Raw genomic sequence first — 24,955 nt, 5'->3', positions numbered from 1 at the left:
CTGTATGACAGTCGTAACAGGTGGGTGAAAGTCATGGATGAAAGTCGTAGTGCAATTTGCGGAAAGAAGGTATTGATCACGATTTCGTCAGCCGCTCTATAGAGCTCGTTTCATCTGATGATCTGTCCGTCAACACGGAGCGTGTATGGAAATCCTCAAAGTCATCTATTAAGAGTGAACGTCGTTCGGGGGAAGAGATGAACTGCATATGTTCCAGCACATAAACATTTGCATAACTTACGCCGGACGCAGAAATATCTTTTTTCTGAAACTCTCCCCATATTTCTCAGAGATACTGCGCGAGTTAATCCTGGCTACGGAAAACAAGAAATTCTGCTGCTTGTCTATACAATACGTTGCATTGTCCACAGTGAGGATATCGCTGACGAGGGAAGTACGCGTTCGTCTTTTGTCGTCTGTGTTGACAACGGTTACACATTGAGGCATCCGATGTGCATTGTTATTGTAAATGATGGACGCATCTAAAACTTCGTATTTATTCAAGGACAAATCCAAAATGAACAAGCTTTATACAAATGGAAAGAGAAAGTTTCAAGTTGTTCTCATAATGTTTGACATCAGTTTAATAAATTTAATAATTTGTAAATAATTAGTTTTTAATAATTATTTAACACTTAGAAATGTGATAAATGTTATAAATGTTCAATGTGGCCACCTTTGGCTGCACGGCAAACATCGACGCGGTAGCCAAAGTCGTCCCACACGCGAGAAAGCGTGTCTGCTGTTACTGAGAGCACGGCAGCAGTGATCTGGTTCCGCAGATCGTTCAGAGTGGTCGGCAGAGGCGGGACGGAAACAGCTGCCTTCACACAACCCCATAAGAAACAGTCGCAGGGTGAGAGATCAGGAGATCTCGGTGGCCAGAAGTCCCCTGTGACCGAACCAGCAGTGATGAAGGGAGTCATTCAAAAAGCCTCGTACATCACGGTGCTAATGGGTCGAAGCTCCATCCTGTTAGAAAGTGAAGTCCTGGGAATCTTCCATAACTTGAGGGAACAGCCATTGTCCCAACATTTCCAGGTACGAGAATCCTGTTACAGATCTTTCCGTAAAGAAAAATGGTCCATAAACCTTTGTACGGGATACGGCACAGAACACGTTGATCTTCGGCGAGCCTCTTTTGTGTTGTGATGGTGAATGTGGGTTTCCTAAACCCCATAAGCAAACATTGTGTCTGTTGACGTTCCCACTAAGTTGGAACGTCGCTTCATCGCTAAAAATTGCATGCTGTAGAAATGCATCATCCTCCATCTTGGCTAGCACATAACCACAAAATGCGAGACTCTTCTCTTTGTCATTGCGGTTGAGAGCCTGCACACGTTGTAACCGGTAGGGCTTGCACAGCAAGCGCCGTCTCAGTTGGTTGGGGTCTTCCAAGTTCTCGACTGGCTCTATTGGCAGACTTACTGGGACTGCGCACGAAACTTTCTCGAATATGTCGGACATCATGCTCTGACATGCGGTCGGCCTGTGCTTTTTCCTTTGCACACACTCCCAGTCTTTTTAAATTGCTTAAACCAGAGGATAATGCTTTGAGAGTTGGTGGTTGAATACCGAATTTGGTACGAAATGCCCGCTGCACTGAAATTTGCGACTCACTTTTCGCGAGCTCAGGAACGCTGAAAACCTTGTGCTCCACGGTCGCCATCTCACTCACAACTGACAGTGAAATCGAATGACGGCCCTATTGCCGCGCGAACTCTACCGGCCGCTTCTGAAACCACCGTCGCCCGCCCGCTGCAGCCCGCCGAAAACTTTGAAACTTCATCGTTTCGTTGGTATAAAGCTTGTTCATTTTGGATTTGTACTTGAATACATACGAAATTTTGAAAATGAGTCCAGCGCTTAGAATAGTCCTGAATATCGCGTTCAGTGCACACGCGACTTCGATACCCAGGGTTTCTCCCAAATTACCCACGCATCTGTACATGAAACCTCTGCTGAACTCGAAACCTCTACCCAAGTGGACTACTGCCAACACACTAAGCGGACCCATACTGCTGTGTCACGCACTCGTGTCGTTCTGCCACAGCCTGGCCCTTAAAGCGCAACCGTGATGCGGTGTTTTCAGGTGCATATCGAAGATTTCTCTGTGACCTTAATGGCCGTTTCGCTTCCCCTTCTTGTCCAGTCCGAGTTCGCAGCCCATCTCTAACGAACTCGTGATGAACTGCCGCTTTTTTACTACTTTCAGTCAACATTATCATCACCTAACAAAATAAAATGTCATTAAAGCATATCTGATATAGGTTCGTTATCATCCCTTGAGGAATAAGGTATTAATGCAGCTTACGTTTATATAATGAGAAACAGATACGTTTAAAACTGTTAGTCAGGATAATGGAAAAATCAGAATTGAAAGCTGGTCCAAGGAAGGAGATCGTGAAATTCAAATAATTGAACTGAGAAAACAAAGAAGAAATACGAGTTAAGAAGAACGTGCCTGCGCTAAGAGTGTGACCAGCGAGGAGCAGACAACTGTCAGTGCCCTTCTAGGTCCCCTTAGAAAAACTAAAGCGAACTCACACTCACTCCAAAAAAGCTCACACAAGTGTTAATCCAGCATCAGTGTGAAGAAACTGAGAGTATTTAATGGACACTGATTAGAAGCGAGTGAACTAACAGCTATTTATCACGTAATCTCAAAATTATTTAGTTATTAGCTGAGTAATCCTTCATCGCCCAAGTATTTATTTATTCCACTCTTCTATTAGTCCATCTTCCTCTTGCCCCCCTGTCTGCCCGTCTCCTCATCCTCTACCCCGCTCTCCCTATCCACTTCCTGCTTCTCCCCTTCTGTGTACATCACCCTGTTATCACGCCCAACACATCCCAATGAGAGTTGCTGCGTTTTACCTGCTCAGTATTTCTTTGCAGATAACAACGAATGGTATACCAAGTTTCGTTGAAATCGATCCTGTTGCTTAGGAGGACATGTTGAATATTTATAATACTTGGAGATTTAGTGTTATTCTCACTGAAAATGGAGATGCCACATGGCTTTAGATTCTAGAAACTTGCAGTAGCTTTGTGTCTTCAATTCGTTATGTTGGTCCTCTTTTTAACCAGTCGATGTCACAAACCACTGAAACATCGGTATAGGAAGTGCGTACATGTATCACATCGTTACCTGCCTGACAGCAAAACAAGATACACTCCTGGAAATTGAAATAAGAACACCGTGAATTCATTGTCCCAGGAAGGGGAAACTTTATTGACACATTCTTGGGGTCAGATACATCACATGATCGCACTGACAGAACCACAGGCACATAGACACAGGCAACAGAGCATGCACAATGTCGGCACTAGTACAGTGTATATCCACCTTTCGCAGCAATGCAGGCTGCTATTCTCCCATGGAGACGATCGTAGAGATGCTGGATGTAGTCCTGTGGAACGGCTTGCCATGCCATTTCCACCTGGCGCCTCAGTTGGACCAGCGTTCGTGCTGGACGTGCAGACCGCGTGAGACGACGCTTCATCCAGTCCCAAACATGCTCAATGAGGGACAGATCCGGAGATCTTGCTGGCCAGGGTAGTTGACTTACACCTTCTAGAGCACGTTGGGTGGCACGGGATACATGCGGACGTGCATTGTCCTGTTGGAACAGCAAGTTCCCTTGCCGGTCTAGGAATGGTAGAACGATGGGTTCGATGACGGTTTGGATGTACCGTGCACTATTCAGTGTCCCCTCGACGATCACCAGTGGTGTACGGCCAGTGTAGGAGATCGCTCCCCACACCATGATGCCGGGTGTTGGCCCTGTGTGCCTCGGTCGTATGCAGTCCTGATTGTGGCGCTCACCTGCACGGCGCCAAACACGCATACGACCATCATTGGCACCAAGGCAGAAGCGACTCTCATCGCTGAAGACGACACGTCTCCATTCGTCCCTCCATTCACGCCTGTCGCGACACCACTGGAGGCGGGCTGCACGATGTTGGGGCGTGAGCGGAAGACGGCCTAACGGTGTGCGGGACCGTAGCCCAGCTTCATGGAGACGGTTGTGAATGATCCTCGCCGATACCCCAGGAGCAACAGTGTCCGTAATTTGCTGGGAAGTGGCGGTGCGGTCCCCTACGGCACTGCGTAGGATCCGACGGTCTTGGCGTGCATCCGTGCGTCGCTGCGGTCCGGTCCCAGGTCGACGGGCACGTGCACCTTCCGCCGACCACTGGCGACAACATCGATGTACTGTGGAGACCTCACGCCCCACGTGTTGAGCAATTCGGCGGTACGTCCACCCGGCCTCCCGCATGCCCACTATACGCCCTCGCTCAAAGTCCGTCAACTGCACATACGGTTCACGTCCACGCTGTCGCGGCATGCTACCAGTGTTAAAGACTGCGATGGAGCTCCGTATGCCACGGCAAACTGGCTGACACTGACGGCGGCGGTGCACAAATGCTGCGCAGCTAGCGCCATTCGACGGCCAACACCGCGGTTCCTGGTGTGTCCGCTGTGCCGTGCGTGTGATCATTGCTTGTACAGCCCTCTCGCAGTGTCCGGAGCAAGTATGGTGGGTCTGACACACCGGTGTCAATGTGTTCTTTTTTCCAATTCCAGGAGTGTATACAAATCTCATACAAACTGTACTCTCTCCGTTAAGAACATACTATGTAGTAGGAACCAACTATAAAGTTCTTCCCGGAATGTGTTTGGTGATTAATAAGGACACTGCTGAGTTTTATTTCATAAGAAACTGTGTTTCGTTCCCTTCACTTCTCTTCCTGTGTCGCCCCTCTCCGCATCAGTTCAGATCCTGGGCACGCTCTCGGTTTCAACTACAGTTGTGTTGCTGATGAAATTGTATTGTTTGTCCTAGTATTGATAAGCGTCGTTAATGAAAGTAGTTAACAGTAAGTTTGAAAGAAAGACTGAAAATCAAGTACACCAAGGCTGAAATAATGCGTAATTATCTCGTCGAAAAGGAAATCGACGTGTTCTTATTTGCTTTTTTTAGGGGGTGGGGGGGGGGGGTGGGATGATGATCATAATGTTTGGTTTGTGGGGCACTCAACTGCATCAAAGTCCCAGTTGTTACACAGTCCTATTTTTTTCACAGTCCAATCTATCCACTGTCACGAACGATGATAATGAAATGATGAGGGCAACACAAACACCCAGTCCCTGGGCAGAGAATATCCCCAATCCGGCCAGAAATCGAACCCGGTACCCTGTGATCCAGAGGCAGCAACGCTAGCCACTAGAACACGGGCTACGGACTTGAGAGATGGGGAGGGGGAAGAAGTGAGATTAGTATTAGATAACGACCGATAGCACAGCAAAAGAATTAAAGGGAAGAACTAAATAAGATTTTCAGAACAAAGTTATGAAAGATTACATTAAACGCGTATAGGCACATCTCTGGGTACATACGTAAATATTTTTTATTATTTTAGTTTATTAATTATTTTTGGCAGTAAATGTCAATACGTTCAAACATTACAAGAATGAAAATGCTTGAAGGTATCCGTATGTATCTCTGCTGTCAGAGAATCTGTCTTCGACTGTGGAAACCGAACAGTTGAGCGGTAGGACTGTGACGAGAAAACTTTTATTGTTGACTTGTAGTATGGTTGGTGGAGTTGGTTTTCAAGCGCAGAGACGTATTAACAATGAGGGACCTGTGACCTGTGCTTTTGTCCGTGGATCTTATCAGATAGTTTACACGTGTGCAACGAATGCAAATGGGTTGGTCGTTGATGAAACAATACGTGCGCACATGGGGTTTGTACATTTCTAGGAGTGTTCTTTGATATAACCGTATTGTATCAATCAGTGAAATAAAACTATTTCGAGTTTGCCACGGAGCTGAACATTGTAAAGGCGAATGTGCTCTGTAAATACGTTAGTGCCGCGTTTTTCAAACTGTGCCTATTCTGGAACTGCAACCCCACGACGTCAGGTTCACCACGACAACTGCGACATTACAGGAGTCCTTTCGTTACCTGCAACGGATGTACATAACGGACCTGGAGACGTCGTTTTCAAAGCATAATCGCCAAAAAGCAACATCGCGCGTCGTCGTCACCACAGTCACCCGGAATGCTGCAACGAGGTGAGGCGTAGCTAGTGCGGAAACTTTCGATAAAGGCTGCGAAATCTCATCATTCTCTCAGTTCAAAAGTAATGTAGCATCCGTTTTCTCTTAAAAATAAAATGTTCTGCCAGTACTAATAATGTAATTCGTCTATATACAACACCAAAGTATAAATGTAATGTTTGCGCCACATCCCTCCGTACAACTTTTCTTCTCTTGAGTAAAATAATGATAAATGTTCCTGGCGTGATCTTTTCGAAAGCTGATTCTGGCCCTGTAACTTCTTCGACGTTATTGTGTCTACCGGTCTTCAGAATAAGATTGTTCATCACGTAACTCAGAAACTATGTAGGTGAGGGAATGTACACAGGGTGTAAGCCGAAAAACTTGATTTCAGTATCTGAATATTCTTGCTTACAGAAAAACGTAACGTTTCTATTAGCTATTTTGCCAGTTGCTGGGTCTCCAATAGATTTGACAGCCTTCACCCAGGGTAACTGCCTGCTGATTTTATCACATGTGAAAAACTTTTATATTTTGAACAGATTATCACCCGTAACTTGGCAAGATGAAATTTTCTTGTTTCTGAAATAAACCGCTTTGAGCTGTATACGGACGTTTACAGGATCTGAGTTAACGAGCATTGCGCTCTCATTTAAATATTTGGCCGAAAGGGTCAGCCTTCAGGAATTGTGAAACGAACCCTGTCGTCCAGGTCCGCGTGCCATAAAGGGCGCGGATTCACCACGAGATGGGGAAACTCACAGGCGTCTGTTGTCTATTCAGACCTAAGCGCTGCAGTGTGCTAGTGAGACAGACGAGAACCTACGTCATGGGGAAACTCAGTAGAAGCCATTTGTGGCCAAGGAGGCGTAGCAGTGTTAAATATGGTGGACCTAAGATCGGCCATAAAGGGAAACATTTATGAAAACTATTTAATTCTGTAGTACTGCAGGGAATGAGGCTACAGTAATTTTAATCTTCCATCTTCCATGAGTTTTTATGATGGTCCCAATAAAACGTGAATATTGATCATATCTATAATAGTTTAGGATTTACTGTTAAAGTGAAACTAACAAAGACCTGAATGCTAAAATCTGAACCTTTTGGTCGATCTTAACGATCGACATTTCATATAGAAGCGCATCATTAAAATGGCAATCGTAGTAAATATCAGCTCTGTAACTTTATTTTTTAAAAGATATAGTAAATTTAAATTATCAGTATTTACAGTTAAGCATCAGATGATCATTTCCTCCACACAAAACACATTGAACGATGACAGCTTGACACCTTATTCAATCATTAGGTAACAGAATACTTGTTGTAAAGTTTAGTGCATAATAGTTACTTTAGTTCTTTATTTATTTATCAGAAAGCACATTGGTGCAAGACTACTGGCCGTGACATTCAAAGTTAAGAAGGAAATTGTATTGGTTTTATGTAAAAGAATTTAACGTTTATTATCTAATGGATATCATTGTTACTTTATTTAGAACGTGAAAGTGGTCGAGCTTTGAAAATGAAAAATAATGTAGAATAAGCTGTAGCCGATCAGATGCACGGCTTCAGGAAAGGGAACTGCCCTAGTCAGTTGAGTGACGATGTTCGACGCGCGCGGAAAACACGGCGGACACGGGCAGAGAGGGACAGTTCAGCTGGAGATACCAAAAAGAGACAGTGCTGGCGGAGACGCGGAAGCGGACTGTCGGTGTTTAGGTTGCTGAGAGATGAAACGACTCAGAAAATTTCGCGTTGCGTGACATAGCGGCACTTAGTCTCTGAGCGGTGAGCAGCCGCGCGCCTCGTGTGAACTCCCAGCTTTCCGCGAAGATAACGAGGTGGGGTATTGGACTTGTATTTCGCGATGAGATTGTGAATGATCGAACTGTGTCAAATGGATATGCGCTCCAGTGTAACAGTAACTCTAAATACGACCGCTTTCGCTATTAGTTTGCTTTCTGAATAAACATTATTCTAACCAAATCGCAACTGTGTAGCCTACATCATTTATGGGTCGTTAATTTAGTTCCCGATATTACTATTACTGTTATTATATGTAATGTTACCTATGTATTTCGCAAACTTGCCATGAACCAGACAATTTAACCAAAGGGTCACAAGTGTCTAATTTAGGGCGTGTAATGCGACACGTACGGTTCAACTCCTAGACGAGTTTGAGCCAAGACATTTCGACGAAGAGGAACCGCATGTGAGCCCGAACACCTTTGGGATGTTAGCTCGCACGGAACAAGACCGGTTTATGATTTCATATCACACCTTCACGTGTACATACATCAGTAAAACATGAAGACCTGATACGGAAGGAGGAGGACTCTACCTTCTCAAAGTAAAATACAATTACCTTCAACAAGCAGGACTTAATAGTCCAAACTGACCAGTTGAGAAACTGACATGTTAAAAGCACATTTACTTCACACCAGGAAGCGGCGACAGCGGTTTATTTCAGAAACATGGGCTACTTCAGCTGCGGTTGTCATCAACAGAAAGCTCTAGAATGAAAGTTTGGAAGGTAGGAGACGAGGTACTGGCAGAAGTAAAGCTGTGAGGACGGGGCGTGAGTCGTGCTTGGGTAGCTCAGTTGGTAGACCACTTGCCCGCGAAAGGCAAAGGTCCCGAGTTCGAGTCTCGGCCCGGCACACAGTTTTAATCTGCCAGGAAGTTTCGACAGAAAACTATTTGAAATTTTCTTGTGTCTTAAGAAATCTGCTTGCAACCTTTTTAGACAGGCTTTCTTTCCCGTACAAGCTTATTTTGTGACTCGATTTCTCTGATGGGCTGTAAGGAAGCATCTTCTTTACCCGAGAAACAGCTTTGCCAAGGGACTGAAGACATTTGTATGATCCTATCTGGGAAGCACAAGTCTCCAACTCATCTACAGTGTGTACAGATTTTAGTTTATGGCAGTACTTCCTTTTTCTTTCAGTTTCCTTCTTACAATGAGTAATATATTTTTTTTCAGATGAGGATGCCTTTATCTTCGTGTTTTCCTATCTTTTTCTACCCTGTTTGCGTTCTTTTCCTTTACGGGTGCTGTATTTGCTGGCATCTTTCTGCAGCTTTTCTCGAAATCGTGTCTTATGCTTTGCTGGCATTGTTTTTCCTTTTTCCTGAATAAATAAAAAGTAACTATTAGTATAAACGATTAAGGCACTTGCTGTACCAACCAGCATAGCTTGAAAATGACAAGGAGTGTTAAATGGTTTAGATTTCAGTAACAACCCAAAAAAACTGCCACAGATGGGACACATTTACTTTCAACATTCATACGTTGGCATTTACGTATTAAACACTACTTTATGTGTCACTGCGTGTATTTATTGAGTTTTCTCACTCCTAAGCTAAAATCAACAGAATTTTTATAATTGCTTCTTCGTGTTTTTTGTCTTGGATGAGACACTAGAAGCGTAGCTGTTTTTGTAAATTACTGCATACTTTTCTTTAAAAACTGAAATTTGTCTGAAGGATAACGTTCTCCTCATGAAACTCAAGAACTGAAACAACTGTGCCTGCAACGTAAATTTAGATAACTGCCAACGTATAAAGCAAACATTTTGTCCTCCATCCTCTTCTACTGAAGTGCTGACTTGGTTTAACTGTATTTCCCCAAATGATTTCGTAACTCTGGTAATTTTCTCACGACACGCAAGTTGAACTTTTGTAAATTCATAAAATTAGGACGTAAATTTAATTAAAAATAAAAATCAAAAAAGTCTCTGACTTTTTCACATGGAATCACCCATATGTGTTGGACTTCCGTTCGTGTTTTGAACTTCATGTAGAGCGGAATGGAACGTCATATATGTGTCCACATAAATCTGTAATTCAAATACTGGCTAAATCTGATGATCGTTAGGAAGAATGGAAACTCGTGGCAATAACAAAAAGTTACGAGAATGTGACAACGGTTTAACACGATTTGAGACAAGTGCCTGGTAGTTATAGGGTGCTCCAGCTACAGAAAACGTATTCCAAAACTTACGTTGTCAGCCTAATCCAGATACAAGAGTTCATTGAAACTTTTGTTAACTCAAATAATTGGGACGCTCTATCAGCGTTCTGCAAAAACTGCGCTTGACTTGGTAGATTAGAAGTCTCATAATTAGACCCAGTGAGCACTTTCGTCCATGGCAAGTCAGGACCAAATGATGGTAGAGAAAAAGGGAGGGGGAGCGAAACGAACATTCATTGACTCTGACGTGTCTTTCTCTCGTATCAAGACAGCTGACGATCGAACCGTATCGTGTTGCTGAAGCGCCATGTGTTATCTGCAGTTTTATGTGGCACAGTATTTAGAACTAGCCAGATGTAACACCAGGAAACCCTTAGGCAGCATGTAGTTCAAATGGCTCCAAGCACTATGGGACTTATCATCTGAGGTCATCAGTCCCCTTTACTTAGAACTACTTAAACCTAACTAACCTAACGACATCACACGCATCCATGCCCGAGGCAGGATTCGAACCTGCGACCGTAGCAGCCGCGTGGTTCCGGACTGAAGCGCCTAGAACCGCTCGGACACAGCGGCCGGCGTAGCATGTAGTACATGATAATTTGTTATTTACTGTGAAAGCTACATCCTAAGAGTTTCAAGCACCAGTCTCAACTGTTTGAGAGCTTCCAACAGCAGAGACAGCAATAAAGAAAGTATCTACTTACGTTCTTGTGCAAGCAGATTTAAAGTAATCGGTAGAAACATTACCTTGGATTTGTGAGAATTTCTTTTAGAGCCCAACTCAAAGATTCTTCTGTGACATTGTTAAAGTTGAGCATGATGCCGTATCCAGAGTCTTGTGCTTTGATAAGATTTGGTGTTTGGTCACCAAACACAGGAAATCCAAGTAGAGGCACGCCATTATGGAGAGCTTCTTGCAAACCCATCATTCCTCCGTGAGTCATAAACAACTTTATATTTTTGTGAGCTGAGAAAGAAAGAAACATCAGCAATTGTCAAGCATGTTGATAAAAAGAGAAAACAATTTATGTTCTCAGTTTTTTCGCCAAGAAGATTTACAGTAACTATGAAACTCACTTGGAGATCATAATTGTGACCTATTGAAGATACAACAAATAAGTAAACTAAAGAACTGTGGGAGCAAGATCTCCAAATTCGCTTTGATTACAGAAGAATTTTGGAAAATGGCATCTGCAGTTAATGATCACACAGTTTCGGTTCTGACTCAGTTTTTCCCTATGTAGGGGAACTCGGGGCAGAACGGGATAGCGGGGCACAATGGGAAATTGCTCTTTTCTAGATTGGACAGTGTTGCAACCTGTTGTATGAGCATTAACTATTTCTCCGAATGGAAGGGAAGTGAGGGCAGCCATTCTGATTTAGTTTGAAGTTGCTTTGTTCTAACGTTTGGTGAATTTCAATGCCAGGTAAGCTGTTAACTGTTAATTGTATGCCCTAAAATGACACATTCCCTTAAAGTGCCTTATTACACTCCATGAAAGTTGTTAACCTCAAAAGTGCTCTTGGGGCGGAACGGGACGGGGCATAGTGGGATAGTGTCCCGTACTGCCCCGTCATATTTTGATGCAAGTAGAAAGCAAACCCGGCCGGGATGTTCATGGATACAACACTCTGCCAACCAGCTGTGTTCGCCGAACAACTCAGCTTTCCAGATATCGCCCGAGGCTGTCATTCCAATCCCACTTATCTGTCAAAATACTCGGCGGACTACAAGACGAAAAGGAAAAACCGTCGTATTAACAGATTCTCCTTATAAGAAGGAACTGCAGGATGCTGTCGCACGTAAAGTAGGCCTACAGAAAGGTGGAGGGTGCAGAAATATGAACAGTGTCAGGACAGAGACGTCGGGTGCAATGCAACTTGAGGCAAGAATATCAAACTGTACACCCAAAAAAACCAAAACAGAGGACATCAAAGGCCTTAAGAAAAATAAAAGGAAGAAGATGATGGAGAAGAGAGAATCAGAGAGAGAGAGGATGCTGATTGTCTCTACTGTGGGGACTTCTACTCCGTTTCTAATGAGGGCTGGGTCGCATGCCAGAGTGGGCACACAATTCATGTGCTGGCAGAGACAGTGAAGGTGAAGAGGAAATACTGATTTGTGACTATTGTCGAAAGGGCTAGTAGTTAGTGGTTTGGTGGTTATTTGGCATTGTACATGTTTCAGAATGACATTAAAATATTTTCTTATTTTGAAGAATGACTTTTTGATTGTTTAAATTACACATTCCTTAGTCTGAATTGCCTGTTGTACAACATTTTGTCTTAATTTAATACGATATTCGTAATTCAAATTCAACGTTTATGTAATAATTTAACAAAAAATACCCTTATCCCATTCTGCCCCGTAGGTGGGGCGGAACGGGAAATATGCAAGACTTTTTTGAAAAATTGTAAAAAATGGAAAATGTATGGTTTTAAGTGATTTTAAAATAAGGTACATTAGGTTACACTACAAGGTGTTTTTTTATCACTTTAAGAAGTGTTTCCTTGTGTTCCCTTATTTTATAGAAATTGTTCAACACTAAGTATTCCGTTCCGCCCCGAGTTCCCCTACGTAATGTTAATTAAGTGTTTCACTCGCATTCCCGACTAACAGCTTGTCAAGAACCACAAGGAGCAGTTTGCCGACGTCCTGTCGGTAGTCGCTACCTATACGCTCTAACGCGTCAGTTGGACACAATTTGGCAGCATGTCCCTCGGGAAGCCATCCGAAAAACTTATAAATCAATGCCAAGCCGAATAACTGCTTGCATAAGGGCCAGATGTGGACCAGCATGTTATTTACTAACCCAATTTGTGAAGCTTTTTCTCCTGAATGGATCATCAAATTTTTCTGAAATTTTAATCATTGATTTGTCTATAAATGTACATCACATCTACCGAATTGCGTCCCATTTGGATAATTCCTTCGTGATGCGTCTTTTTTTGGTCTTGCATATTATTTGCTTTACTGTTGCTCGTAATGCTTAGTTTGCCAAATAGAACTTGGAGAATTAACTGGAAAATCGATGACTGCCAGATTACGTACCTCACATAAATGTACATGAAACTAGTCGAGTGACTCAAAAGTATTTAAGAACTATCAAAACAGTTCAATACGGTTGATGTTATTTGCTGGCGAGTAGTGTTGATCGTTGATGTGATCGTCTCATCGACACCATATTATCGATATGTTCGTCCACTCAGAAGTTCACTTGAGGATGCTGGAGAGAGTGGAAGAAGAGGAAAGAAAAGGTGATTCACTAGAATATTATTGATCTTTAATAATGAATGACAAGATAGGTGAAGAAGCAAACGTAGGAGAGTAAGAGGAGAAAAATAGACTCGAAGTGAATTTAAAAAGAAAGGCAGGCGGTGCTGATGATGTTTTGTAATTCTTATTACAGGCAAACGGCAGGTATACAGACTTACCTAGTATGTCACTCTGAGGAAACCATTTTCCAATCTTGAGGTTGTCTGGCGGATTGGCGAGAGTATCTGTTTCAAACTTCCAGATGATTTTCTCTTTGAGCTTGGAGAACACACCGAGGAAGACGTTAATTATGTCTTCTGGCAGGTCTGAACTTTGTACGTTGCTACCCAAGCTGAAGTAGATCACACCGTCTGTTGCCGCATCCAGAAATTTTTGCAGGTCCTGGAATGAAACGCATCTCTTAGACGACACATTGCGATAATGTTCGGTTCACAGTTTCGCTATAATGATAGTAAAATATAATTTTAAGTTTTTCCTCGCAGTACAAGTTACCACTCTTCACTCGTTGTGGTCTTTTTCGAAATTATGGATTAACGTAACTTTGAGCACCAATCTCTCCTGTGTAACTTTCTTCATGTCTGCAAAACTACTGCGACCTGCATATGTTTCAGCTTGATTATTGCATTCAGTCTTGCTCTCACGAATTTACTTCCCCCCAGTACCAGGGACGCTCCATTACCAAATTAACTATTCCTTGATGGCTCAGGATGTATTCTTCTGATCAAATTTTTCTATAAATCCATTCTCTCGCCGATTTAATTGATTATCTCTGCACTGGTTAGCCCATGTACCCATCTAATCTTCAGAACTCCTGTACCCCTCAAAAGCTTGTATTCTGTTCCTATCTGTTCTACCATAAACGTATCAGTTCCATATGACGAAAGTTTTACAGAAATGCTTCCAAAAAGATCTGCTAAAATTTACATTCTGTGTTAACCTATTCCTCTTTTTCAGAAAAGTTGTTTTCTTGTTACTGCCAATCTGCTGCTGGCGCCAGTTAGTTTCCAGTCCAAAGAACAACACCCATCTACTACATTTTGCCTCTCATTGCTTAACCTAAAACTCCCATACATCACCAGATCTAATTCAACTACACTCATCATACTACTATTTAATATTCATGTTATCTTTCGATGACACTGTTCGGTTCCACTATTTTCCTAGTCCTTTGCCATCTCTAATAGATAAACACTGCCATTGGTCAAGTTGAGAAATTTTATTTTTTTCCCCCTGAACTTTAATTCCTTTTCCTTTAGTGCTGGTTCTGTTCACAGTCAGTAAGTTACACATCCAGAGTATTTCATGAACAGTTCAGCATACTGCAGCAAGGTGAGAATGACCATTCTCGCGACGACGTCCTTGTGTAAACGTTCTCCGTTTTCTGGCCACGTGAAGTACAACCTCAAGCTTTTGACGATCACCAGTGTCACCTTTATCAGGAGCAACTGGCTGCCGAGGCTGCTGTTGTGGAGGCCTCCCGCAGCCGACAGTTGGCTGGTCGGCAAACGTGTTCATTACGTCATGCCACGAGAGACTGGGTCAACGTTTACAACTACAGTCTGTAAACCACTGTGGAATGCAAGCCAGAGAGTAACCTCCGGGATTTTTTCTTATTCCATTCACGCAAGGAGCGCTGGGGGAATGACTGTTCCAGTGCCTGTGTGTATGCTGTAATTAATGTAATCTTGACCTCATGATCGCTATGGGAGCGGTATGTAGGGCGCTGTAGTATTTTCCTAGAGGCATCATTTAAAAGCAGTTATTAGAATTTATTTAGTAGGCTTTCCCTGGATCTTCAAGTGTGAGCCAGTTGTAATGGGAGTGGTCAGTCCACCTATTTCTGTCATATCTTGTACGATACAATACTCTAAAATTCAAGTAATGAAATAAATCTTGTTTCAGTCTTATGTATTAGTTCTGTTTATGAAATAACAGAGGGTGTATCAAAAAACATCATCCGATTTGGTACATCTATATTTCTGAAACTAGTAAACATATACAATCAATTTTGTTTTTTTGATTAATAGGGAACTCGAAAAGCTTTTTTTTTTCATACCTTCCCACAGGTTTTGCAATATGGCCCCCTTGAGATGCACGGCATATGTCAAATCGATTCCACACTGTAGTGAGCATGTCTTGAGTTACAGCTTCCACAGCTGCTGTTATATGACGTCTCAGTTCATTAATTATCGTTGGTAACGGAGGCACATAAACAGAGTCTTTTATTACAAACCCCCACAAAAAATAATCACACACAGTTTGGTGCGGCAACCTTGGAGGCCAGTAATGTGAGACTGAATAAGGTGCTCCAGTGCCGGTGATCCATCGTTCAGTAATACCTCGCTTTAACAATTCCCGCACTTCCAAATACCATTGTGGCGGTGCGCCATGCTGTTGGTAGATGAAGTCGTTCGAATCAGTCTCCAACTGCGGGAAAAGAAAGTTCCCAAGCATACCGAGACATGTGCTCCCTGTAACAATGTTCTCAGCGATGAAAAACGAACCATACACCTTCTCCCTGAAACTGCACAAAACACATTAAATTTTCAAGATTGCCTCTCATGTTGGACAACTTCGTGTGGTTGTTCAGTTCCCAAATATTCTCACATTTATAACGGTTCATCTTACACTTAAATGGAATGTTGCCTCGTCACTAAACACTAAGCGTGGAAGAAAACTGTCGTCCTCCATCTTGCCAAGAACGAAATTGCACAACTCCGCACGTTGTTGTTTGTGACCTTCACTAAGAACTCGCAGTAGTGAATTTTGTGCCGATTCATGTGTAAACGTCGATGCAACACACGCCAGACAGACATCGGGGGCGTGAAGATCTGTCGAGCTGCACGGCGAACGGATTTCTGCGGACTCCTTGTGAAACTATGGCGGATGCTTTCAACGTCTGTGCCAGACACTCGGGGAAGTCCCGGCGATTTGCCTTTACACAAACAACCTGTTTCTCGGAACTGTTCACGCCATTGTGTAATGATCTGTGCTGTAGGACGATCCACATCGTAGCTGGTACGAAAGTCACACTGAACAATTATTATCAACCGGCATTGCGCAAAACGTGGAACAACAAAATGCTCTCTGTTGTCGCAACACCATTTTTACCAGAACTGGAATGGGTGCACTCAGCTGCTACCTAGCGGAACCATCTAAAACTAGAGTTTTTTTCTTTCCAACAGTACATTTTCACGCACTTACCTCAAATAACATAATAGTTCCAATTTTTTTTTTTTTAAATCGGATGATTCTTTTTGATACGCCCTGTGTAAGAATTAATTAGACTTTTATATCTACCATCATATAGAGATGACCCACTGTAATCAAAACTGTAGATCCGAAATTCTAATTCACTCTTATATTATTTCACAAACAGAACTAATATATAAAACTGACACAAGATTTATTTCCAGTTTAATTTGAAGCTGTAATTACAATTTAAAATTACTCTCATTATTTGTATTTGTATAATTATTCCGAAATACCTACGTTTCTAGAATTTGCAGTCTTAGAGAAAGCTTTTGACAATGTTGACTGGATTACTCTTTCAAATTGTGAAGGTGGCAGGGGTAAAATACAGGGAGCGAAACGCTATTTACCATTTTTACAGAAAGCGGCTGGCAGTTATAGGAGTCGAGAGGCACGAAAGGTAAGCAGTGGTTGAGAAGGGAGTGAGACAGTGTTGTAGCATATTCTCAATGTTATTAAATCTGTATATCGAGCAACCAGTAAACGAAACAAAAGCAAAATTTGGAGTGGGAATTACAATCCATGGAGAAGAAATAAAAACTTTAAGGTTTGCCGATCATTGTAGTTCTGTCAGAGACAGCAAAGGACCTGGAAGAGCAGTTGAACGGAACTGACAGTGTCTTGAAAGTAGGATATAACATGAACATCAAGAAAAGCAAAACGAGGATAATGGAATGTTGTCGAATTAAATCAGGTGATGCTGAGGGTATTAGATTAGGAAATGAGAAACTTAAGGTAGTAGATGAGTTTTGCTATTTGGGGAGCAAAATAACTGATGATGACCGAAGTAGAGAGGGTATAAAATGTAGACTGGCAATGGCAAGGAAAGTGTTTCTGAAGAAGAGAAATGTGTTAACATCGAGTATTGAATTAAGTATTGGGAAGCATTTTCTGAAAGTATTTGTATGGATGTGAAATATGGACAATGAATAGTTTAGACAAGAAGAGAATAGAAGCTTTCGAAATGTGGTGCTACAGAAGAATGCTGAAGATTCGATGGGTAGATCACATAACTAATGAGGAGGTCTCCAGAATGAGATTTTCACTCTGCAGCGGAGTGTGCGCTGATATGAAACTTCCTGGCAGATTAAAACTGTGTGCCCGACCGAGACTCGAACTCGGGACCTTTGCCTTTCGCGGGCAAGTGCTCTACCATCTGAGCTACCGAAGCACGACTCACGCCCGGTCCCGAGTTCGAGTCTCGGTCGGGCACACAGTTTTAATCTGCCAGGAAGTTTCATAATGAGGAGGTGTTGAATAGGATTGGGGAGAAGAGGAGCTTGTGGCACAACTTGACTAGAAGAAGGGATCGGATGTTCCGAGGCATCAAGGGATTACCAATTTAGTACTGGAGGGTAGCGTAGAGGATAAAAAATCGTAGAAGGAGATCAAGGGATGGATACACTAAGCAGATTCAGAAGGGTATGAGTTGCAGTAGTTACTCGGAGACGAAGCTTGCACAGGATAGACTAGCATAGAGAGCTGCATCAAACCTGTCTCTGGACTGAAGATCACAACAACAACAATAATTATTCCGAAAAAAATAGATAACAAGTATTCGATTGTGAATGTATTCGAGTGTTATACGAATGCGTAGTGACTGGTCTTTCGGACAGGTCGGGAAGAGCAGACACTACGCGGTATCAGCAGCTGTGATACAATTAAGGAAATTCAAGGTGGAGCAGGGAGAAAGGAGAGGAAATTGGACGAGCTGTTGATGTCAGCTGCATAAGGACTTTCTGCGGCATCAGCAGCGGAGAGTGAGAATGTGTGCCACATCGAGATTCGAACCTGGGATCTCCAGATTACTGGGCTGGTGTGTTAACCAGTGCGCCGTATGGACACAGTATTTACAAAAGCTGCGCGGACTTTCTCGGCCGACCCACATTCCCACCCAGGGTCGCCTACATGCGGTCCCCCGTCCACGTCCTCCCTGCTCGCTTCTGTTGACACTTCCGCAGGAGGTCGTGCGTGTCTGTGCATCCTTACTGAAGGCGGTGGTCACATTGTGTCCATCGAGACGAATCAGTTATATGACTGCGGACAGGTGGCTCTAGAGGGAATGCGGGTCGGCCGAGAGGCCTGTCGAGGTAGTCCATTGTGGTTGACGCAACTGCGTAGTAAGGACCAGATCACGGGTTCGAATACCAGTGGGGCACACATTTTCACACGTCGCACTTATTCCGCATAAAGTCCCGATGCAGATGACATGAGAAATTCATAGTTCCGCCTTCCCCCCCACCCCACCCCCCAGCCCCCCTCCCCTCCCCCGCTACCTACAATTAACATAGTTTTCAAATATCTCTGAGCTGTAACCTATTGCTTGTTCGCAGTCGTTGATTTTTGTGTCTCAGTGAGCTATGTAGCACTAACATGGAGGAAGTAGTTGGAGGATGGTTGTTGACGGAAGCAGTAGGAAGTTGTCAACAGTGTGACATATTTTATTTGAGATGATTTAGTTTGTGACAAAAAAATTGAGAGACTAAAACTGTGTTTTCGAAGAGCAAACACCAGTAACTGGTCATTTGATAGTGCGTATCTTAAACATCAGAACCTTACCTCCAGCATGCACTTAATCAACCTTAATGGACGATGGGTAACAATAAAGGAGGAATCGAAATTCTTAAGTTAAGCAATTAGTCGCTCATCGGCGTTATCGAAAAATTCATTTTACAGTCAACCTATCTGCGAAACCAGCTATTAGGTCTATAAATTTGCCTCCGCCGTTTTGCAATAGGCGGCAGTAGCGGCCAGTGGGGTTCAGGTGGTCGGTCACAGGTGTAATACAATAAGCTTAGGCAGGTCCGCAGCTCGTGGTCATGCTGTAGCGTTCTCGCTTCCTGCGCACGGGGTCCCGGGTTAGATTACCGGCGGGGTCAGGGATTTTTTCTGCCTCGAGATGACGGGGTGTCGTGTGTCCTTAACCATCATTTCATAATTATCATAGACGCGCAAGTCGCTTAAGTGGCGTCAACTAAAAAGGACTTGCAATACGGGGGCCGAACTCTCCTGCATGGGGCCTCCCGGCCAACAATGTCATACTTTCATTTCATGTAAACATAATGCCATAAAAATATTAGTCGATTTGTGATTGCATCGTAAGGTTATTCTCAATTAATTACGTCAACTTACGTACCCATTTTTCGCCGTTTGCGGGAAGTTTTAATTTTCTGCTTCAACATGAAGAAATCTGCGGCCGTGGCTCTTAAAATGCTGGGTAAGACCAATGGTGAGGGAACTATTAGTGGAAGAACGTGCAGAGAACGTTTTCAACGCCTTAAGAACGGGTGATTTTGATGTCGAAGACCGACATGGCGGGGGGAGACAGAACGTTTTCGTAGCTACTGAAACAGACGAAGACAGTCACAGGACATCATTATCGAAAGCAATTGATGCGTTCGAGCCCAGCACTGAAACACAAACGACCACAACGCACCGACAGACACGTAGAGGTTATTTTGCAGCATGTCAGGACTCGACCCCAAGTCGCATAAACGTTGAAACGTCAATTCGTATCCCTCCCGCCGTATTCTCCATACGTTGCTCCCTCTGACTACCACCTTTTTCGATCAGTGGCATACAGTCTGACTGACCAGCACTTCCGATCATATGAACTAGTGCAAAATTGAATCGATTCATGGATCCCCACAAAAGACGACTAGTTCTTCCGCCACGGGATTCGTATGCTATCCAAAACATGGGAGAATGTAGTGGCCAGTGATGGGCAATACTATGAATCATAATTTCTTGTAAGTTTTTCACAATAAAGCCCCGAACTTCGAGAAAAAACGGCGGAAGCAAAGTTGTTACCTTGTATTAGTGAAAGAGTTAATTACGCTAACGTAAGTAGAGATACAATCTACAACGTTTGCAGTAGCAAAGAACTTTTATGATGAACTACAGTTTTCGAGGGGGTATTAGACAATTCAGTTCTTTCAACATCTCTGACACACTCTCCCGCGGGTCAAACAAACGCGTCATCCTCTCTATATATTCAATACCCCATGCCAGTCCTGTTTGGTGGGAGTCTAACATACTTGAACAACAGTCTACGATGAGTCGCACAAGTGTAAGCAGTCTTCTTTGTAGACTGATGGCATTTCCCTAATATTCCACGAATAAACAGAAGTCCGCTTACCCGCTTTACCCACTACTGAGGATATGTGATCGTTGCACTTCATGTCTACATCTACATCTACATGATTGCTCTGCAATTCACATTTAAGTGCTCGGCAGAGGGTTCATCGAACCACTATCATACTATCTCTCTACCATTCCACTCCCGAACAGCGCGCGGGAAAAACGAACACCTAAACCTTTCTGTTCGAGCTCTGACTTCTCTTATTTTATTTTGATGATCATTCCTACCTATGTAGGCTGGGCTCAACAAAATATTTTCGCATTCGGAAGAGAAAGTTGGTGACTGAAATTTCGTAAATAGATCTCGCCGCGACGAAAAACGTCTTTGCTTTAATGACTTCCGTCCCAACTCGCGTATCATATGTGCCACACTCTCTCCCCTATTACGTGATAATACAAAACGAGCTGCCCTTTTTTGCACCCTTTCGATGCCCTCCGTCAATCCCACCTGGTAAGGATCCCACACCGCACAGCAATATTCTAACAGAGGACGAACGAGTGTAGTGTAAGCTGTCTCTTTAGTGGACTTGTTGCATCTTCTACGTGTCCTGCCAATGAAACGCAACCTCTGGCTCGCCTTTTCCACAATATTATCTATGTGGTCTTTCCAACTGAAGTTGTTCGTAATTTTTACACACAGGTACTTAGTTGAATTGACAGCCTTGAGAATTGTACTATTTATCGAGTAATCGAATTCCAACGGATTTGTTTTGGAACTCATGTGTATCACCTCACACTTTTCGTTATTTAGCGTCAACTGCCACCTACCACACCATACAGCAATCTTTTCTAAATCGCTTTGCAACTGATACTGGTCTTCGGATGACCTTACTAGACGGTAAATTACAGCATCATCGCGAACAACCTAAGAGAACTGCTCAGATTGTCACTCAGGTCATTTATATAGATCAGGAACAGCAGAGGTCCCAGGACGCTTCCCTGGGGAACACCTGATATCACTTCAGTTTTACTCAATGATTTACCGTCTATTACTACGAACTGCGACCTTCCTGACAGGAAATCACGAATCCAGTCGCACATCTGAGACGATACCCCATAGACTCGCAGCTTGGTTAGAAGTCACTTGTGAGAAACGGTGTCAAAAGCTTTCCGGAAATCTAGAAATACGGAATGAACTTGAGATCGCCTGTCTCATAGCGGCCATTACTTCGCGCACAAGAACGATGTTTTCTGAAACCATGCTGATTACGTATCAATAGATCGTTCCCTTCGAGGTGATTCATAATGTTTGAATACAGTATATGCTCCAAAACCCTACTCCAAACCGACGTCAATGATATAGGTCTGTAGTTCGATGGATTACTCCTACTACCCTTCTTAAACACTGGTGCGACCTGCGCAATTTTCCAATCTGTAGGTACAGATCTATCGGTGAGCGAGCGGTTGTATATGATTTCTAAGTAGGGAGCTATTGTATCAGCGTAATCTGAAAGGAACCTAATCGGTATACAATCTGGACCTGAAGACCTGCCCGTATCAAGCGATTTCAGTTGTTTCGCAACCCCTAAGGTATCTACTTCTAAGAAGCTCATGCTAGCAGCTGTTCATGTTTCAAATTCTGGAATATTCCATTCATCTTCCCTGGTGAAGGAATTTCAGAAAACTGCGTTCAATAACTCCGCTTTAGCGGCACAGTCGTCGGTAACAGTACCATCGGCACTGCGCAGCGAAGGTATTGACTGCCCCTTGCCACGTGTGTACTTTACATATGACCAGAATTTCTTCGGATTTTCTACCAGGTTTCGAGACAATGTTTTGTTGTGGAACCTATTAAAGGCATCTCGCATTGAAGTCCTTGCCAAATTTTGCACGTCTCTAAATTTCAGCCAATCTTCAGGATTTCGCGTTCTTCTGAACTTCGCATGCTTTTTCCATTGCCTCTGCAACAGCATTCGGACCTGTTTTGTGTACCATGGGGGATCAGTTCCATCTCTTACCAATTTATGAAGTATGAATCTCTCAATTGCGGTTGCTACCATATCTTTGAATTTGAGCCACATCTTGTCTACATTTGCAGTCAGTTCGGAAGGAATGGAGATTCTCTCTTAGGAAAGCATCTAGTGACACTTTGTCCGCTTTTTGAAATAAAATTATTTTGCATTTGTTTCTGGTGGATTTAGAAGAAACGGTATTGAGCCTAGCTACAACGACCTTGTGATCACTAATCCCTGTATCAGTCATGATGCTCTCTATCAGCTCTGGATTGTTTGTGGCTAAGAGGTCAAGTGTGTTTTCGCAACCATTTACAATTCGTGTGGGTTCATGGACTAACTGCTCGAAATAATTTTCGGAGAAAGCATTTAGGACAATGGTTTTGAACAAGTATTTTTGCCAACATATCGAGGGAAGGTTGAAGTCCCCACCAACTATAACCATATGAGTGGGGTATTTATTTGTTACGAGGCTCAAATTTTCTCTCGACTGTTCAGCAACTGTATCATCGGAGTCTGGGGGTCGGTAGAAGGAGCCAATTATTAACTTAGTTCAGCTGTTAAGTATAACCTCCACCCATACCAATTCGCACGGAGTATCTACTTCGACTTCACTACAAGATAAACCACTACTGACAGACACAAACACTCCACCACCAATTCTGCCTAATCTGTTTCCTAAACACTGTCTGAGACTTCATAAAAATTTCTGCAGAACTTATTTCAAGCTTTAGCCAGCTTTCTGTACCTATAACGATTTCAGATTCTGTGCTTTCTATTAGCGCTTCAAGCTCAGGGACTTTCCCAGTACAACTACAACAATTTACAACTACAATTCCGACTGTTCCTTGATCCAAGCACATCCTGTATTTGCCATGCACCCTTTGAGATTGCAGCCCACCCCGTACTTTCCCGAGGCCTTCTAACCTAAAAAAACCGCCCAGTCTATGCCACACAGCCTCCACTACCCGTGTAGCTGCCAGCTGAGTGTAGTAAACTCCCGACCTATTCAGCGGAACCCGAAACCCCACTACCCTATGGCGCAAGTCAAGGAATCTGCAGCCAATACGGTCGCAAAACCGTCTGAGCCTCTGATTCAGACCCTCCACCTGGGTCTGCACCAAAGGTCCGCAGTCGGTTTTGTCAACGATGCTGCAGATGGTGAGCTCTGCCTTCATCTCGTAAGTAAGACCAGCAGCCTTCACCAAATCAGATAGCCGCTGGAATCCAGAAATAATTTCCTCGGATCCAAAGCGACACACATCATTACTGCCAACATGTGCCACCACCTGCAGCTGGCTGCACCCTGTGCTCCTCATGGCATCTGGAAGGACCCTTTCCACATCAGGAATGACTCCACCCGGAGTGCACACTGGATTTCTTCCCCTTCTTAGCCGCCATATCCCTAAGGGGCCTCATTACGCGCCTAACATTGGAGCTCCCAACTACCAATAAGCCCACCCTCTGCGATTGCCCGAACCTTGAAGGCTGAGAATCATCCTCTGAAACAGGGCAGGCAGCTGCATCTGGCTCAGCCAGAGGCAGTACCTGAAACCTGTTTGGCAGACGCAACGGGGAGGCTTTCTGGTTAGCCTCCGGGGACGTCTTTCACTGCCTGCCACGTTTTGGAACGACCTCCCAATCAACCACAGGTGAGGGCTCAGCCCCACTGCGGGCAGCAACCGGGGCAACCACAGCGGCAGACCGATCTGGGGACAGACGGGATGAGGTTTACATCCCTGTGATACCCAAGTTCGGCTCCCCACAGTGGTGCCCATTGGCAACAGCCTCAAGCTTCATACCCGAAGTCAGCGCTGCCTGCAGCTGTGAGCGCAGGGATGCCAACTCAGCCCTCATCTGAACACAGCAATCACAGCGAAGTGTTACACCAAAGTACTTGTATGAGTTTACCGATTCCAACTGCGACTCGTTCATACTATAGTCTTAGGATACTACGTTTCTTTCGTGTTTTGAGGTTGTTCTTGCTGTTGTGGTCTTCAGTCCAGAGTCTGGTTTGATGCTACTCTATCCTGTGCAAGCTTCTTCATCTCACAGTACCTACTTCAACCTACATCGCTCTGAATCTGCTTAATGTATTCATCTCTTGGTCCCTCTACAATTTTTACCCTCCACACTGCCCTACAATACTAAATTGGTGATCCCTTGATGCCTCAGAACATGTCCCACCAACTGATCCCTTCTTAGAGTCAAGTAGTGTCACAAATTTCTCTTCTCCCCAATTCTATTCAGTACCTCCTGATTAGTTATGTGATCTAATATTCAGCATTCT

The 24,955-nt window shown here is 43.6% G+C and overlaps 1 protein-coding gene across 5 annotated transcripts in view; it reads right to left on the bottom strand.

Annotated features, from left to right (window-relative positions):
* Window positions 1–24,955, bottom strand: part of LOC126100421 (UDP-glucosyltransferase 2-like) — a 206,339-nt gene that overhangs the window by 138,441 nt on the left and 42,943 nt on the right. For 2 of the 5 annotated variants that reach the window (XM_049911024.1, XM_049911023.1), the window contains exons 4-5: window positions 13,480–13,702; window positions 10,792–11,011 (exon numbers count right to left, since the gene is read on the bottom strand). The exons of 2 other annotated variants lie outside the window; for them this stretch is intronic. In XM_049911024.1, coding sequence (XP_049766981.1) covers window positions 10,792–11,011; window positions 13,480–13,702 — 443 coding nt within the window. The remainder of the gene's footprint in view (window positions 1–10,791; window positions 11,012–13,479; window positions 13,703–24,955) is intronic. One more of the 5 variants, XM_049911025.1, reaches the window with a different exon arrangement.

Source organism: Schistocerca cancellata, chromosome 9 (genome assembly GCF_023864275.1).
Source record: "Schistocerca cancellata isolate TAMUIC-IGC-003103 chromosome 9, iqSchCanc2.1, whole genome shotgun sequence".
Lineage (NCBI taxonomy): Eukaryota > Metazoa > Arthropoda > Insecta > Orthoptera > Acrididae > Schistocerca > Schistocerca cancellata.
This window is presented reverse-complemented; position numbering and strand designations above follow the sequence as displayed.